Raw genomic sequence first — 18,345 nt, forward strand, 5'->3', positions numbered from 1 at the left:
CTATATCAGAAGTTGAAACATAGAATATGAAAGGGTTTTTTTAGCAATTATACTGAAAAACAATCATAATTGTTTCCATATAAAGATAACATACACAATTTGACCACAGATTTGATTTTATAGTTACAAGAATGGTATGAATCTCATGTCTGATGAATAGAGGCTAATGCTCTGTACATCACAAAAGAGAATCAGGTAATATGAAGTCAAACCCTCACTCCGCTGCAAGTTTTTACATTAATCACATATTTTTAATACAATTTTCGTTTCCTTATAGTTAATTCCCCTCAACCATTTTAACACCTTCTAAACTGTTTTTTAAACTTCTCATAATGATAATCATCAGTTGCTCTTTCCCCTTTAGCTTTCTTAACTATTTTATCAACGTTCTCATCAATCACGCTAATTTCTGTTTTGGGCACTACAACTTTTTCAATTTTTCGTTTTTTATCATTCTCCATGTTAAATCTGTTATGCTGAACGAAGTTAACGGCCATATTTGTTGGAACAAATTGAGATGGGCCATCTTTTTTGTTTTGTCTTTCCCATATTAATTTCATCTTGGCCTCTTCAGTTGCCTCAATGTTTTTTATTTTCGCGTCAATGCCTAAATCTACTTCTGGTATACCACTGAGCATCTGATTAGAAAGCATTTCTTCTGACCTCTGATTTGAAGAGACTCTCAAATGGTCTGGCAAGGAAAGTAAGGCTGCTTCCTCGGGAGACAAATACTTTAGTGTTTCTGTATGGTTGTGGTCTTTATTGTCTTTGTCACATCCCTCTGGAATTTACAAAGCACAAGTTAATTTTATATTAGTATCTAAACGATTATAAATAATACTATCAGCTATGTAGGGACCTAAATTTTTATTTTTTATTGCTTCGATGGGTGGACATGCTCACAGCCCACCTGGTGTTAAGTGGTTACTGGAGCCCATAGACATCCACAACATAAATGCGCCACCCAACTTGAGATATAAGTTCTAAGGTCTCAAGTATAGTTACAACAGCTGCCTCACCCTTCAAACCGAAACGCATTACTGCTTCACGGCAGAAATAGGCAGAGTGGTGGTACCTACCTGCGCGGACTCACAAGAGGTCCTACCACCAATAACAAACTATACAATCTATTTACCATTTCAAGTTTCCAATCAACATATCTTTGTGCATTTATTTACTGAGTAACCCAAGTTATGTGCATGTAACACACATTTTTTTTCATGGGTATGCTTCCAACTAATTATTTTGATGTGATATAAATATAAAGTATCAATAAGCTTTTTTTTTTTTTTTTTTATTGCTTTTATGGGTGGACGAGCTCACAGCCCACCTGGTGTTAAGTGGTTACTGGAGCCCATAGACATCTACAACGTAAATGCGCCACCCACCATGAGATATAAGTTCTAAGGTCTCAGTATAGTTACAACGGCTACCCCACCCTTCGAACCGAAACGCATTACTGCTTCACGGCGGAAATAGGCGGGGTGGTGGTACCTACCCGTGCGGACTCCCAAGAGGTCCTACCACCAGTGATTACGCAAATTATAATTTTGCGGGTTTGATTTTTATTACACGATGTTATTCCTTCACCGTGGAAGTCAATCGTGAACATTTCTTGAGTACGTATTTCATTAGAAAAATTGGTACCCGCCTGCGGGATTCGAACACCGGTGCATCGCTACACACGAATGCACCGGACGTCTTATCCTTTAGGCCACGACGACTTCAAAAGAAATTATTAATATCTGCAGTCAATAAAAACAGTATCACAGAGGTTAGCCCTCTTCACACTTATGCATAAAACCTGCTCCAAATATTGCACCCAAAGATACAAAACAACTAACTTATACTATCTTAATATCATACAACCTGTAAAAACAATAATTTTCATTTAAGCATACATGATATTTCTAAGAGGCATGTATGTCTAAACGTTGTTTAAGTTGGGATGTGGGTGTCTCTGTAGGGTATGTGCAATTCAATTGAGTGTATAATATACTTACTACAGTATTTACAATACAATATTTTTTACAGATTCGGACCAAATATAGAATCTTAGTGAGTGGTATTTTACATAATTGATACTAGATTTTCATTTAAGCAGCAATATTAACAAGTTTATTAAGTCTGTTTTTTTCTTCTTTTTTTTTTCTTCTTCCTATATAAACCATTCAAGATGCAATGAAACTTGGTATAGTTGTTATTGGTACTTTTGGGAGTGTTGTTATCATAATACCATGAGAATAGTTTAGCAAATAAGTGCTTATGCAGCTTAATGTAATATATGCTTAGGTGTTAGTAATATTAGTAATATCAAAATATACATATAATCCCATCTAGACACTGGTCACAACCACTACCTACAAAAAAAAAACAAATTTACATGAGTTCTAGGAAAACATGTAGATACTGTTTATTTAATGATCTTGTAATGGATCTATAAAATTAGTAATTGATTATGATGTGACAGAACCTCAAGGATGTGATATGGAAAATGCAAATACTATTTTATTGATTGATTTTAAATTTCAGTCTTGAAATAAAAAACCATTAAATTACAGTGGACCCCCTGTAATCCGACAAACGTTTTGTAAGGCAGTGTCAAACTACCTATTACATTTGTCGAATTATACAAGTACTGCCTAAGACCCCCTTTAGTCCAGATTTTTTTACAAAAGAGTACTTTATAATCCAATAAATTACAGATCCAGTAATAAGATTCTGTATGTTATATTCTGAAATGCAAATCATACTTCATTATGTATATTGAATTTAGTAAATTAAAAAATACAAGAGAAACCTTACGTTTTATTATAAAATTAACGTCAGTAATACTTTAAAACTTACAAAAAATACTTTACGAATGCCATGACGACTTTTGAAACTTTCTAGCCACCCCTTGCTGGCCATAAGCATCTTTTATTTTATTTAAGTACTTTAAAAAACTTAAGCTTTCATGGTCAAGATGGAGCCTGAAATGGGCGCATGCCTATTTGTTATCAGTAGTCGAATTCAAACTAACCTATCAAAACCAAAACAATACCTAAGCGTCTAGTACAATAGTGATGGCGCATACCAGTTGTAACCTGTTCAATCATGCATTATCTAAGTACATTAGCGAAGACTGTCAAAAAATATTCAATAATAATAGACATTTCGGATTACAAGGGGTGCCAGATTAGACAGCGGCAGGATTACCGGGGGTCCACTGTTTAAGCAAAATGTAAATTTTTATGTTTGGAAGCTCGTTAAATATTTTCAAGTAGAACTAACCTTTTCTTTTTGCAAGTTGTTCTTCGATGTACTTCATCATCTCCTCATCTTCGTCGCGTTTGTTCGTTTCCGCTGAAAATTGTGTGCCTATTCCGGTATCATACGCATCATCCACCTGCTTCAGTTTCCCGTTCTTAAGGGCTTGCATGTTAATCATCCCGCCAGTTTTAACTTTAAAAGGATCTTTACAAGTCATTTCATCTTCCAACGTTACTTTCTCGCCGGTTGCCAGGGCTATGATGCTCACCCCATTAGGTCTTTCTCGAAGTTTCTGAATTTCTTTTGTTTCTTGAAGTCTTTGCAAAATGTGCTCCTCATCATCAGAGTCTTCATCTTTGATACGCGTACGAAGATTTCTAGGCTTCTTAGATTTCAATTTAATTTCTTCGACTTGTCGATTTTCTTGAGAATCTGAATCTGCCATATTCATTATTTATGTTTGATCTTTTTACCATAGATAACTTATTTCCCTTTTTTAAAGAATGACTGCTTGCAATGTCATTGTTGCCAGTGTTGAGTTAATAAAAATCTCTAGATAAAATATACTTAAAATAAATTTTACTCTTTGAGAATAATGATTTGGAGAAGAATGAGATGAAATTTATTTATTTTATACTGTAATTATGATGAAATTAAATTAAATAAGATGCTTTAAAATATACTGTAGTCTCAGTAAAATTACAAAAATTTACTTAGATACATTCATTATATGAAAGGAAAAATTACATTTATTTATTGCATAGACGTCTGAACGAGCTCAAGGCCCAACTTCAATAAAGTGATTACCAGAGCTAGTACACATCTACAACGAGAGGTCACCTACCGCTAATTGTAGAATATAACAATTCGTTCATTTAACAAACCAGAACGTAGAACTACTTGGCGACCTAAATACTGAGATAGTGCCTATGAGGGCTCACATTAGGTAGTTATTTCATCCACTGCCAAGCTGTCATGCGTTCCAGTTTGAAGAGTAAGATGACCATTATACAACATAATTTAGATTTCTACCTCATGTCTCAAGGTATATCTCATAGCTTTCTCACTCTGATCTCTATTAGCTTTGATATCACTCAATACAAGGTACGCCATAAACTACTTTAAAGACCAATCAACAGTAATATACGTAGGATGTAATGAAACCCAAGGGAGTTGCTGGTCTCCAACCGTGCGCCTCCGTGAGAGGCGGATAATGGCAGCTTTTGGTCATCATTCCCAGAGATATGATCGCACCGATGCGGACCAAAACCAGCACGAAGTCGAGTAGGAGGGCCGTGCTCTCAATGCTCTTCATTTGATGAAGAGTGCTCCACTTAGAGAGTGAGCCTCCCGATGGCACCGATGGTTTGCCGGCGTACCGTGTGCAGTGGTACTCTGTGTTACTTGTGTTAGTAGTGAGCCGGTGCTACTTTTGCATCTTCCTGTCGCTAGTTGTTATGTTCCCGACTTCAACTACATAGTAACGCCCTCCAAAGGGAGGTACCGGTTTGCCAGCGTGGCTTCGAGATTGCTCGTTAGAGTATCGGGCCGTGATCAGCCGTGCTGCTCTTTGTACTCGGCGGGTTGCCGGCCAACCCGTAATCTTCACCGAATGGAGACGGTTGCTGTTGTCGCAAGTTACGAGGCCGCAAGTACGTAAGCCTCCGGGTGTCCTTGGGGTTTTTAATACGGTACTTCCTTACCCCGCCCGGGTTTTGACCTCGGGGGCTACGGACGCCTGAGCAAGTGCGGGGGAGTTGTTTAGTGGGTAGGGTCTCAAATGCCATTCTTGGGCCGCCGTGCCACCACCATCGTCTGCGGATCGTCCGATCCTACATACCCGAACAGCCTTTCGCGATTTCTACTACGCGAGCAGCGATTTCTACTTCGAATCAGTTGTTTGTTCCAATGATGATTATGGTTGGTTTTCAGGTCTATTTATAGTCATAGTTGTATTCAAACTTTACAAAATATCATTTTATGTTTACCATTAAAACTTTGATTTTTCCCTAGTAAATTTGATTTATTTTTAAGCTGGCAACTGAAAACACCCAACATAGGCAAACATTATATCTTATCATTCTTTTATCAATCAACTATATAGTGATAAGAAACAATAACACGAAAATCATACAGATATTATTTTCTTCGAACACGAACGAAATTCCGATTTGAATATTTCAATACAACTTTCAATCAAGTGCAGCTGTGTCGCGTTTCTTGCTGTGCAGATTACCTATTAAATAAGAAAAGAATAACTACATTATGGTGCACGATGTTATTTTACTTCAAGTACCGCTTCCAAAACTCGAAGAATTACAGAAGACGATTTTTTCTAGTGAAGTCCTCGAATTTATTGCAGCCCTACATCGTAATTTTGACAAAAAAATAGAATTGTTGTATGAGAATAGAAAACGACGAGCTGTGGAAATAAAAAATGATCCTTTTATTGATTTCAAAAATTCTCCCGAACGAAGAGACAAAAGCTGGAAAATAGCGCCTTTGCCTATTAGATTGCAGTAAGTTAAAAGTAGTATTTTAAATAATAAATTTACCCAAATTTTTCAATAATAAATAATTTACTAAATAATCAATAATACCTTAATGCTATAAAACTCATAGAAGCCAAATTTATCAACAGATATAAAATTTTATCAAGTTATGTTTTCTTAGTCATAATAGATTGCCAATTTTTCCCTTACGTTTTGCCAATAAACTAGACGGGTTATTGTGGCTTCACCTTTAAACAGGGTAGAAGTGTCTATTGTTGCATAACAATGACTGTAGCAAAATTTTAAATACCAATGCAAAACCTTATTGTTAAAATTCAAAAAAGTTAAGAGAATATTAAATTTACCGTTTTACCCATCTACATTGATCCCTTTTCTGATAAAAATCCCTTAAGTGCATGTTGTCGAACTTGTATTGCTTCGTTTAAATTAATAAAAACGAATTAAAAAAAAAATTAATAAAATTTTAGAAACAGACATTTAGATCTTGGTGATGTGTCAGCTTCAAATACGGCTCATTTCGTAGTAGCTCTCAATGAGGATGTTCAAGGGATCCAAGTAGATTTTGATGACGGTCACTGTCCAACATGGAGGAACCAACTTCTCGCTTTCAACAACATAAATTTGGCTGTGAACGGTAAACTACAAGGTGCACCGTTGACGATAACTACCTGCCCCGTATTGATGTTTAGACCCCGCGCGTGGAACATGATTGAACACAACATACTTGTGAGTAGTTATTCCTTTAGTTTTTTTCTTTTGGCAAGAGGCAAGAGGTCATACGGGAAAAAAAAGTATTATAAATTAGCAAACCTCACAGATGTTACTCTACGACATTTTAACATTTTTCATGTACCCAAGGCAACTTTTCTGCTTTCACTTTGGTATTATCACGAAATTTACAAAAAATAGCACGATTCAGAACAGCCTTTTGACCTCTACATAAAACAAATTTATTTATTTTTATTTAACGTATAAGTATAAGGGTAAAAGAATAAGGAAAGAACTTATGCGAAAAGCCGATGCGTTGGTCCAAAAATTGATGTTTGGAAACTGTATAAATATATATATGCAAGCTTAAATTGCCGCAGCTTCAGATGTTTTCCGGATATTCATAATAGCTTCCAATTATGAAGACCTTCAATCCTGTGTATAGTGTCAAACGAAAGATACCTATGCCCAGGAGCCCCAACGCCTAACTGTCAAGAATTAAACTACTCTATACTCTGTATTATCTCATAAATTTGCCGGGATACTTATTGGAATTGCGGTATATGTGTAGGTAATGGGTTCTGCACATTGATCGCACATTGATCTGTCTCTGTAATGCGTTGAATTGAATTTAAATAAAATTTTATTCATCAGTATTCAATGCTCGTCCGCTCTCTCTAAATTCTTGCCGACAGCGTGTTATCATAACTAGTCGACAAATAAAAATTCTTCGACTTCTACATTAGTGATAACACAACACATAATTTATGTATTATCGTCTCAGCTTTGACCTATAATGCATTGTATTTGACCTTACGCTTATGATAATAGTCTATCGCGTTCGTAACGACGCACTTGCATCTCATTATTCTTAATTTCAAATATTCTCTGTACCGGGAAGCACTATGGTAACTTCTTAAATTTTCGCGAGCCGTTAATATAATTGAATTATTTTTACGATGACTTACGGCTCTTATCACAATGTCGAAATGTCGACGAAAACTCAGAGTCGTCCTTGACCACGAATTGTAAAGGTATTCGTAACAACGGAAATAATCGAATGTGATAGAGATGACATTATGACTTCCATCGGTGCAGATATAGCGTGCTATGCCATGACCATAGACCTATATAATATTCATACTTCAGTGGCCATGACACGCCATGAATGGCTATATTTTAAGCCAGAAGATCATACTTTTAAGTTTTATTATATTAATGAAAATCGAGCCTACATACATACCATAGTGCTTTCGAACTCTGAGAATGTTCGTACTTCGATGTAGTTTATGTATTTCTAGTGGACATCGACATTACATTTTGTCTATATAATCTTGTTATCGGCTGTAATTACTGTTGCAGGCATTGATCTCCGCAGTTAATACAATAAATAAATAAAACATTTCTTTCAACCGCTGTATTTTTTTTTATCGCTTAGATGGGTGGAAGAGCTCACATTCCACCTAGTGTTAAGTGGTTGCTGGAGCCCATAGACATCTACAACGTAAATGTGCTACCCATCTTGAGATATCAGTTCTAAGGTCTCAGTATAGTTACAACGGCTGCCCCACCCTTCAAACCGAAACGCATTACTGCTTCACGGCAGAAATAGGCGGGGTGGTGGTACATGCCCGCGCGGACTCACAAAAGGTCCTACCACCAGTAAAATTACTAGTATTTGATTAGGCTTTCTATTCGATTTCATTTATTTAATTCGATTTAATTTTTCTAATGAAATACGTACTCAACAAATGTTCACGATTGACTTCCACGGTGAAGGAATAACAACGTGTAATAAAAACCAAACCCGCAAAATTATAATTTGCGTAATTACTAGTGGTAGGACCTCTTCTGAGTCCGCGCGGGTAGGTACTACCACCTTGCCTATTTCTGCCGTGAAGTAATAATGCGTTTCGGTTTGAAGGGTAGAGTAGCCGTTGTAACTATACTTGAGACCTTAGAATTTATATTTTAAAGGTGGGTTGCGCATTTACGTTGTAGTTGTCTATGGGCTACAGTAACCACTTAACACCAGGCGGGCTGTGAGCAGGTCCCTCCATCTGAGCAATAAAAAAATTTTTTTTTTACAGGTCGACGGTAAGGAAGCTATTGGTCCATTAGTTGACTTCGCTGTCCTCATGTACCACAACGCACGGAAGCTTTACGAGGCGAACAGCGGACCATATTTCTACTTGTCCAAATTAGAAAGCGCGTCTGAAGCTCAACTATGGAACGAGATCTTCGTTTGGGCCCAGAAAGAGTTCAAATTGCCCCAAGGAACCATAAAAGCTTGTGTATTGATAGAAAATATATTTTCGGTGTTCGAACTGGAAGAAATATTGTATGCTCTGAGGGACCATTCTCTGGGATTGAACTGTGGTATATGGGATTACTGCGCTTCCATCATTGCTAAGTTTGGTACTGGATTTTTTTAAATTTGTTTTTTAATGGCACATAAATAGTAGAATTATGATTTATGTCATTACTGCTAAAAGGTATTGTGTTATCCATGGGTATGTATACCATAGTCCTGCCTATTTCTGCACGAATTCGTGACCGCCTACCAGTTTGAAGGGAATTGAGTGTTCAGATATTAAGATTAGTGGTGGTATACAAGTCATTATTCTTATGAATTTCCGTAACTGCAGGATTAAATTGAAGTCGTCAGGTAAACAGTGAGCGTGTCTGTCCATCTACATTTTTTTATTGTTTAGATAGTTAGACGAGCTCACAGCCCATCTGGTTTTAAGTGGTTACCGGAGCCCATAGACATCTACAACGTAAATGCCGCCACCCACCTTGAGATATGAGTTCTAAGGTCTCAGTATAGTTACAACGGGGTGCTGGTACCTACCCGTGCGGACAAGAGGTCCTACTAAAAAACGCGATTAGATCCTCTTGTTGTTAAAAATCGATAACTCGCATACTGATCTCTCGACATTCGGTCAGGTAGCCGCAGCGAGTATCAGTTGCCCGACCGGAGCAAATACGTGAATATGGACCGCCACTTCTTGATCTCTTACTTGAGATTAGTCGTCAGCACTTGTCATGCTAGAGGAGCACACGCAACCGGAGGAATGGCCGCGTCTATTTTGAAACCTGGCTCCGATGGAACTGATGATGAGTGCGTAGACCTTTTGTATTATCGATAGCAGTGGCGTCGACTTTGGTTCTTATTCAAGTAATTCCTGTTGCGAAACTATCTCTCATGTGTATCGTTCAGTGTGCTTAGTGCGAGCTTCTTAACGTTCTCGATAGCGTAAAAGTTAATCCAATTTTGTATGCAGTTGGAACAGCGCCCCTAGCGGCAAACGTACGCAAACGATCCCATTCCATACAAATATGAGTTAACTTTTACGCTATCGAGAACGTTAAAAAACTCGAACTAAGCACACTGAATAAGGGATGGGCCATAAGCATAAGCTCGTAAGCACGCAACGTTACTAAAACATGCGTCGTAAGTTCAAGACGAATCGGTAGGAGAGGTTGTTAATAGGATTAATTTACATTATAATTTATATATTTATATTAGTATATCGTGATATGTCGAGGGTGAAAAACTATTTGTTTTAAGCGACATTTTTGCAACTTTACAGGAGAACCATATAAAGTTTAGGATTTGGAAAATAAATATCTTAACAAAAATTCTTCTTCAGCTAATTGAATTGGGTGAACTTAATTGAAGTTCAATTGAAAACATCGAACTGTTGATGCTAATACCAAATAAAATGGAGTTTTAATTACAAAGATAAATGTCGCGTACCTAACTAATAAAAGCGAAATGTCGCTTAACCCAAATAGTATTTCACCCCTTGATATATGACGAAATTGTGTAGTTTTGTTTGTTCGTGTTTTTTTGTATGTTGGCGCTAACAAAATTAGGACTTACCAGGTATTAAGTGGTTACCGGAGTCCATAGACAACAAGTACGCGAATCACATGAGGTAAGTCTCAATTATATACTTAAAATCTATTATTACTTCTATACTGATCTTCCACAAACTTTACGTCATTCTATCTAGTGAGATCTCTGTCTAACGTAAAATTAAAACTTTTTTAATTTCTCTATTTCTGAACATATTAGACTTTTTTGTTTAATTTTTTTTATTGCTTTGGTGGGTGGACGAGCTCACATCCCACCTGGTGTTAAGTGGTTACTAAAACCTATATGTGTGATGTCTATGGGCTCCAGTAACCACTTAACAACAGGTGGGCTGTGAGCTCGTCCACCCATCTAAGCAATAAAAAAAAAAAAAAACCCATAGACATCTACGACGTAAATGCGCCACCCACCTTGAGATACAAGTTCTAAGGTCTCAAGTATATTTACAACGGATGCCCCGCCCTTCAAACCAAAACGCATTACTGCTTCACGGCAGAAATAGGCAGGGTGGTGGTAACTACCCGCGCGGACTCTCAAGAGGTCCTACCACCAGTAAGAAATGTCTCTTGTCATGTTATTGCTATTTTTTAGAGGCAAAAGGCCGGTCAACAAGGATTATTATGTTGTAGATCCAAGGCAATCATAAGTGAGATATTGGAAATGAAACTGAAGGAAATAGACTGCGGCGTCGACGGTTTCATGGTGTACGACGCGCGTACTGTCCCGCATGTCAACGAGGTGAGATATTTCAGTGCGGTTCAAACGGGCAGCTTTTTTTATACCTTGTAACGGCTGCACCGCCCTTCAAACGCATTATTGCTTCACGGCCGAAACAGGCAGGGTGGTGGTACCTACCCGCGCGGACTCACAAGAGGTCCTACCACCAGTAAAAGCTCGACCAGACGCTCGTTGGTACCGCCCTCAGAAATTAAAAAATTAAGCACATGCTATTTTAATGTTAAATCGTTTATTTTTGTTAACACAATCACGTAGATTAGGGTTGTGATTCAAAAAAAATTATAAATGCAAATTTTATACGCGTTCGACGTGAAAGAAGAAGTATTCCATCTCGTTCGCTCGTACGGTAAGTCATGTATATGTCATAAATCAAATTACTACGAGTTCAAGTATCGAGATACCATCGTTTTTGGCACGTACCTTCCGGCTTTGGAGTGAACACCCCTCTACGGTGTTTCCCGAGCGCTATGACATGACCTTATTCAAATGAAACTTGTGGAGAGTACTTAACGGCTTGGCCCTGCCCCTGGCAGTGATGACGTCCATGAGCGACGGTAACCACTCACCATCAGGTGGGCCGTATGCTCGTCTGCCTACAAGGACAATGAAAAAAAAAGATAAGAGTCGACTATTATCAAAGCCGGCAATGTGACTTTTGGACAATTATTGGTAAATCAAAAAAACGAATTATTGACTTTGTATTCCATTGGCAGTCACAAAACTCTTCTGAACGACATCTTAGATAAATAACAGGTTAAGTATTAACCTTTATTTAACGCAGATTTTGAACCGTATTCTTTGAAGGAGACGATTATATTCAAATCAATCTGTATTGACATATCAATAACATTTTTTTGTCCAAATGCACAGATTGCCACCTTTGATAATAGACGACTCATAACAGGAAAGGAGAGGTCTCCTAACGCGGAAACGTAAGGCTTTGTTTAACATAAGCTTTATGAATGAACTTCACTTTTTGTTTTTCGTTTAGGTTTTACAATAGGTAAATATTTTTGCGTTTCTTGTCATCCAAGTTAAGTGACGCGTGAAGGACGGATTGCTAGGTCACGTGCTACTTGTCAACAATGTAAGCTGTTTGAATAGACATCATTATATTCAACACACAAACCATTTTATGTTGATTATTATTAATTTATATCAGTACAAAATGCATCAATAAGTTACGCTCTACAACTTAAACAATATACACTCGGGTGCAATGAAATCGCACATCTGTACATTTTTTGAAAAATATTATTTACTTCTTTTTATTTAAAAAAATACATATATTTTTTAACATAGGGTTAAAGGTTAGTTCAATACCTATTCCATATAAGTGGAGATAAGGTTACTTTCTTGAGGAAAATAAAATACAACAACAATTTAATCTTTATTACAAAATGATTACTCAACTAAACCGTTTAAAATTTGGGGATTAATAAAAAAAAAACACAACAAGTATTGCCCCCTCTTGCCCGAATTACAGCTTCACACCGATTCCCCCTCGACTCTATCAAGTTTCTGATAAAGTCTTGTGGCATGGCGTCCCATTCCTCTTTGAGCGCATTTTGTAGCTCCTGGAGATTAGCTGGAGCACTATTTCGACCTCTGATTTTTCTTTTTAATTCGTCCCACAAATGTTCAATCGGATTAAGGTCCGGGCTCCGAGCTGACCACTCCATCACGGGTACATTTACTTCTTGTAAGTATTGTCTCACTATCGCAGCGGTATGAGGTCTTGCATTGTCATGCATAAAAAGGAAGTTACTTCCAATTAAACGGCCAAATGGCAAAACGACATGTTCTTGTAGAACTTCCTCTATGTATCGTTGAGATGTTAGACCTCTTGTTTGTCGCCTAATATTGGCCCCAACGATGAGGACAAGCTCTGTTTTTCGTTCGAGTGAGATACCTCCCCAGAACATACACGAACCACCGCCGTATGCTACACGTTCTGTGATGCAACATTGGGAAAATCACTCTGAGCGCCTTCTGTAGACCCTTCCACGTCCATCATTATCATGAAGACACATTCTGGACTCGTCTGAGAACAGGACTGCTTTCCACTGGTCGGCTATCCAGTTGACGTGTTCTTGTGCAAATCGAAAACGAGCCCGGCGGTGAGCTGGCGTCAATTTAGGGCCATTTGCTGGCCTATGCGCAGTCAAACCACCTTCGGCAAGTCTCCTTCTGACTGTCTACCTGCTGACTACCACTTCACGCACCTGTTGAAGCTGCTGTGCAAGTTCAACGGCAGTCAAACGACGATTTCGCAACGCTGTCGTTACAAGAAATCTGTTGTCGCGCTGTGTTGTAGCTCTTGCTCGACCAGATCCTCGTCGCCTTTCAAAGCCATCAGTCTCCCGATAGCGCTGGTACACACGACGAACTGAATATCGGCTGATATTCAGTTGTCGAGCTACAGCACTCTGGTTCTGGCCCGCTTCAATTAGAGCGACGACTTGAGCGGCTTTTTCCGGAGTAGTATCCATCTTTTTCAGACAAATGCAATTGGAGTCACTAGAGGTTTTATCAGGTTAAGCGTTGGCTTGCAACTGATGACGTTTTACACAAAACATGCCTTTTTATACCTGCAGTTGGTCTTGCAAACTGCAGTGAGTTGAGGGACCAATTTTTGGAGTTTGCTGTTGTCGTTTTGTTTCAGCAGGCAGGTAAACTTATCATGTCTTATGTGGTATCATTGAATAGGTATTGAACTATCCTTTAACCTTATGTTAAAAAATATAAAATATGTATTTTTTTAAATAAAAAGAAGTAAATAATATTTTTCAGAAAATGTACAGATGTGCGATTTCATTGCACCCGAGTGTAGTTTTTTAATTATAATTGTAAAGTTGACGTTAATTATAATTGATATAATAATATGTATATTAAACAGTTTATGGCTTTGAATGTTACTATGTAGTTACTAGTCAAAGCTGGCCCGCTTTGCGGACCGATTTTTGTCTTGTATTTGATCTGAGCGCTAACAAACTTCACGTTCACAGACGCTAGGTCAATCTGAAGATTCTCCTGAAAATTTCATCGAAGTCGATTCGGTTGCTTCGGAATCTACAGGAAACGTAATATATAAACAATTTCATTCGGACCGTTTGGTGCAAAAATATCAGTTGCGATCCATCCCTATAAATTCCTCCCCGGTATCCTAGCAGGTGGTTCTCGTTTCGTGACTCTGTCTACTACTCCTAACCCATAGACAGCCAACTGAGTTTCTTGTCGGATCTTATCAGTGGGTCGCGATTCCGATCCGGTAGTATTATAGATTCCGCGAATCACTGTTCTTGTGAGGGCTAGTGTTAGCAAATTCTCCTAGTTTAGGCCTGTGAGCTCACCTACCAGACCACCATTGAATAGTTTATTTTTTATTGCTTAGATAAGTGGACGAGCGCACATCCCACCTGGTGTTAAATGGTCAGTGGAGCCCATAGACATCTACAACGTAAATACGTCACCCACCTTGAAATATAAGCTCTAAGGTCTCAAGTATAGTTACAGCGGCTGCCCCACCCTTCAAACCGATCCTATCTGCAGTGAAAGCTAGGGAAAACTACATACACCTTGCCTTCATATTCCAAATCGGTTACAAGCAGTGTTAATTCCTCGTTTCAGCTATGGAAGAAAAACGGTACAATGCCAAATCAAATTCATCGCAAATTCGACTGTAATGTTACACCACACGATTTACTTTCCATACCGTCCGGCGGCGTCACTATGGAAGGCTTACAAAACAACATTGCTATATCGATCCTGTTCGTGTATTACTGGCTGGCCGGAGTCGGGCATTTCTTCTACAACGGCAAAATCGAAGATTCTGCGACCGCGGAGATATCCAGATATCAGATATGGCAATGGATTCGATTTTCGGTACGCAAGAATAACTTTTATTTATAGAACTGACCTGTAACCAAATTTAGACTTAGAAAACTTTAGGTTGACGATCTTTCATGGACGTTTACCACCGCCCAGCCTATTTCTGCCTTACTGGTGGTAGGACCTCTTGTGAGTCCGCACGGGTAAGTACCACCGCCCTGCCTATTTCTGCCGTGAAGCAGCAATGCGTTTCGGTTTGAAGGGTGGCTAAAAGTGCGATGGCCAATCTCGAGAAGATATGGAAAAATCGTAGCATCCGATATAAAACCAAAGTGCGCTTGGTGCGGACACTGATCTTTCCCATATTCCTCTACGGGGCGGAGACATGGTGCATAAAAAGCCGGGATATCAAAAAGATCGTGTCTTTGAAATGTGGGTGTGGCGGAGGATGCTGCGAACACCGTGGACTGCCATGCGAACAAACGAGTCCATTCTAAGGCAGCTAGACATCCGAAAAAGGCTCTCTTCCATCTGCCGGGAACGTGTTATGAGCTTCTTCGGACACATCATGCGGTCTCCCAGACATGAATTAGAGAAGCTCATAATTACAAGTCGAATAGAAGGCAAACGCGCCGTGGGCAGAACACCAGCCAGATTGTCAGATCTAGCAAGAGAAGCACTCGGTGGAAGTCTGTACCGTGCAGTCCATGCCACCTATGATCGAGCACATTGGAAGTACGTCGCATGTGGTCGCGATCCTCAGTAGTGAGGGAATGATATAGAAGTAGAAGAAGTTGAAGGGTGGGGCAGCCGTTGTAACTTTACTGAGACCTTAGAACTTATATTTCAAGATGGGTTGCGCGTTTACGTTGTAGTTATCTATGGGCTCCAGTAGCCACTTAACACCAGGTGGGCTGTGAGCTCGTCCACCCATCTAAGCAATAAAAAATAATAATAATAAACGTTAACCACACCAGGTGGGCTGTGAGCTCGTCCACCCATCTAAGCAATAAAAAATAATAATAATAAACGTTAACCAAGCCGCGGTTCACTCGTAAGGCACGAATCTCGCTTGAAGAAGGACATGTCGTAGCGCCTATAAAATACTAGGCAGGAATTGATTTCAAAACTGAACGGTAGGTACATGGCAAAAATGTTGGTTAGAGTATTTTACAAGATTGTCTTGTTTTTGAGTGAATTGTCTTTCTGGCTGTCGATCATAAGACTATAATATGCATACAGACAGACAGACAGACAGACAGAAACCGGCGGAATGTATGTACCCTTGCAGACTTAGAATACCAACCACTAGAGTCGGTACACGCTTTTGTCCTTTCTCCTGTGAATTCTTTAGTTGTCTTTTATGACACTCACTTTGCTATTTCAAGTCGACCCATACAGCCAAAGGGTTGATGATGACTGGCGACAAGGCGTATGTTGACCTTGTCTGGGTACCGTCCGCCCTTATTTTGCTATAAAACTAAGGGGGTTCCGCTGTGAGGACCGATGGGGGGACTGCCATCAAATACAACTGAGATGCAACTTCTCTATGAGACACCACTCACTTTGTTAATGTCTACGGGTTTCGGAAACCGTCGAGTACCAAACGGGTTTATTTTTTATTGCTTAGATGGGTGAACGAGCTCACAGCCCACCTGGTGTTAAGTGGTCACTGGAGTCCATAGACATCTGCAACGTAAATGCGCCACCCATCTTGAGATATAAGTTCTAAGGTCTCAAGTATAGTTACAACGGCTGCCCCACCCTACAAACCGAAACGCATTACTGCTTCACGGCAGAAATAGGCAGGGTGGTGGTACCTACCCGCGCGGACTCACAAGAGGTCCTACCACCAGTAAAACGTGTCAGTCAGTCACCAGTCGCGGACACTTAGACTTTGTCATTGAGTAATTTGAAACGTGATTGTCGAGGTTATGATTAGCTCATTGCAATCGCAGCCAGCCGCTATTAAGGGCCGAGTCACACCGGAGTGGCAGCGGCCGGCAACCTCGCGGCGAGCACTTTCAGTGTGAAATAATATTAAACTTTATGTCTATACTTAAAAGATCAGTATCTCTTTAAAAGCTAGAAAAGGTCGCGACGCAGCCGCCGCTCGCCCGCGGTGAATCGAACAGCCGCGCCACATGTGCATTTTGTCGGTGGTTCTGCCCGCGGCTGCCAGCGGCGACACAAGGCCGCGAGCGGCACCGACTTCATATATATAATAACCAATTCCATCATGTTCACTCCAAACACACGAGTATCATTGCCGAATGAAGAAACTAAACTAGTCAAGAGACTAGGCGCGTGCAGTCTAGCAGGCGACGCCGGAGGCCGCTGGCATTCCGGTGTGATTCGGCCCTAAGACTTCGTGAACATTCCAGGCCGCGTTGGAGGGCGCGTCTGGAGAGCGCGTGACGTCACGGCTGGTGGAGGACCGGGCGTCCGATTTCGTGGGGCGCGCGCACCGGCGGCTGTGTCGCTCCGGCGCCGAGCGCAAGCGGCTCACGGCGGCGCGCTACATGAGCCTCGAGCTGGTGCTGTCCCGGGACCCGCCAGAGTTCATCACGAGCTACCTCAACGACAACCACAAGTTCAGAACTCTGCACAATAAGGCCCTGCTGAGCAGTTTGTGAAGCTAGACGACTTTGGAGCCGTAACGTCGGATTTGTTTATTGAAAAATTCTCTGACTGTACGATTATTATGATTTTTCTTTATTCTTGGAGCCTCTATTTTTAGACAATTATTATTGATTCAATTATTCAAAGAAATATGGAACTGAAACGGATGTACCTATAAATATTGATGAAAACGTTAGAATTAAGCTCCCCTCCACGATGTTTCCCGAGCGCTATAACATGTCTTTCTTCAAACGAGGCTTGTGGAGAGTATTAAGCGGTAGGCAGCGGCTTGGCTCTGCCCCTGACATTGCTGAAGTCCATGGGCGACGGTAACCACTCACCATCAGGTGGGCCGTATGCTCGTCTGCCTACAAGGGCAATAAAAAAAAAAGAATTAAACTTACAGTTTGGAATGTTTAAATCATCCACATACGACATTATGACTTTAATGACCATCTGTTCAATTATGTACCCATGTATGTATTACCTTCATTGATTTTTTTATTACGTAAGTCAATGTGTTATTCATTCTAAGTTGGTCTGGGTGGTAGGCAACTAAATTATTAACAAAGTATTATATAGGGATATTTTGTTTTTTTTTTTTATTTTCTATTTGTAAAAGAAATTCAATAATTTGATTTTAAAATGTTTTGGTTGTATTAGCTGTGCCGTCTATCTTGTAGCTTTATTTATTTTAAATTTTACTAAAATAACTTAAATTAACACAATCATATTTCGGTAAAGGAGAACATTGAAAAGTGAATATAATACAAATGTAATTAAATTTAATTACTAAAT

General features: G+C 39.5%; 2 protein-coding genes across 3 annotated transcripts; one reads left to right on the forward strand and one right to left on the reverse strand.

Moving 5' to 3' along the window:
• Positions 1 to 296: 296 nt before the first annotated feature.
• LOC778507 (uncharacterized) lies at positions 297 to 3,469 on the reverse strand. The gene is given in 2 exon segments (NM_001098332.1): positions 297 to 781; positions 3,274 to 3,469. Coding segments are annotated over 2 exon segments (681 nt in total).
• Positions 3,470 to 5,293: 1,824 nt separating this feature from the next.
• On the forward strand, positions 5,294 to 18,344 carry LOC101735633 (malate synthase). 2 transcript variants are annotated; one of them, XM_012697237.4, is made up of 7 exons: positions 5,294 to 5,771; positions 6,233 to 6,491; positions 8,564 to 8,891; positions 9,423 to 9,597; positions 10,986 to 11,094; positions 14,725 to 14,979; positions 17,310 to 18,344. In XM_012697237.4, exons 1-7 carry the CDS (start codon positions 5,518 to 5,520, stop codon positions 17,559 to 17,561), a joined length of 1,632 nt encoding a protein of 543 aa, XP_012552691.1. In that variant the 5' UTR covers positions 5,294 to 5,517; the 3' UTR covers positions 17,562 to 18,344. The 2 variants fall into 2 exon arrangements, with proteins under 2 accessions (XP_012552691.1, XP_037871433.1); XM_038015505.2 differs by lacking the exon at positions 14,725 to 14,979.
• Position 18,345: the final 1 nt, after the last annotated feature.

The sequence above is a fragment of the Bombyx mori genome, chromosome 14 (assembly GCF_030269925.1).
Source record: "Bombyx mori chromosome 14, ASM3026992v2".
Taxonomy (NCBI): Eukaryota; Metazoa; Arthropoda; class Insecta; order Lepidoptera; family Bombycidae; genus Bombyx; species Bombyx mori.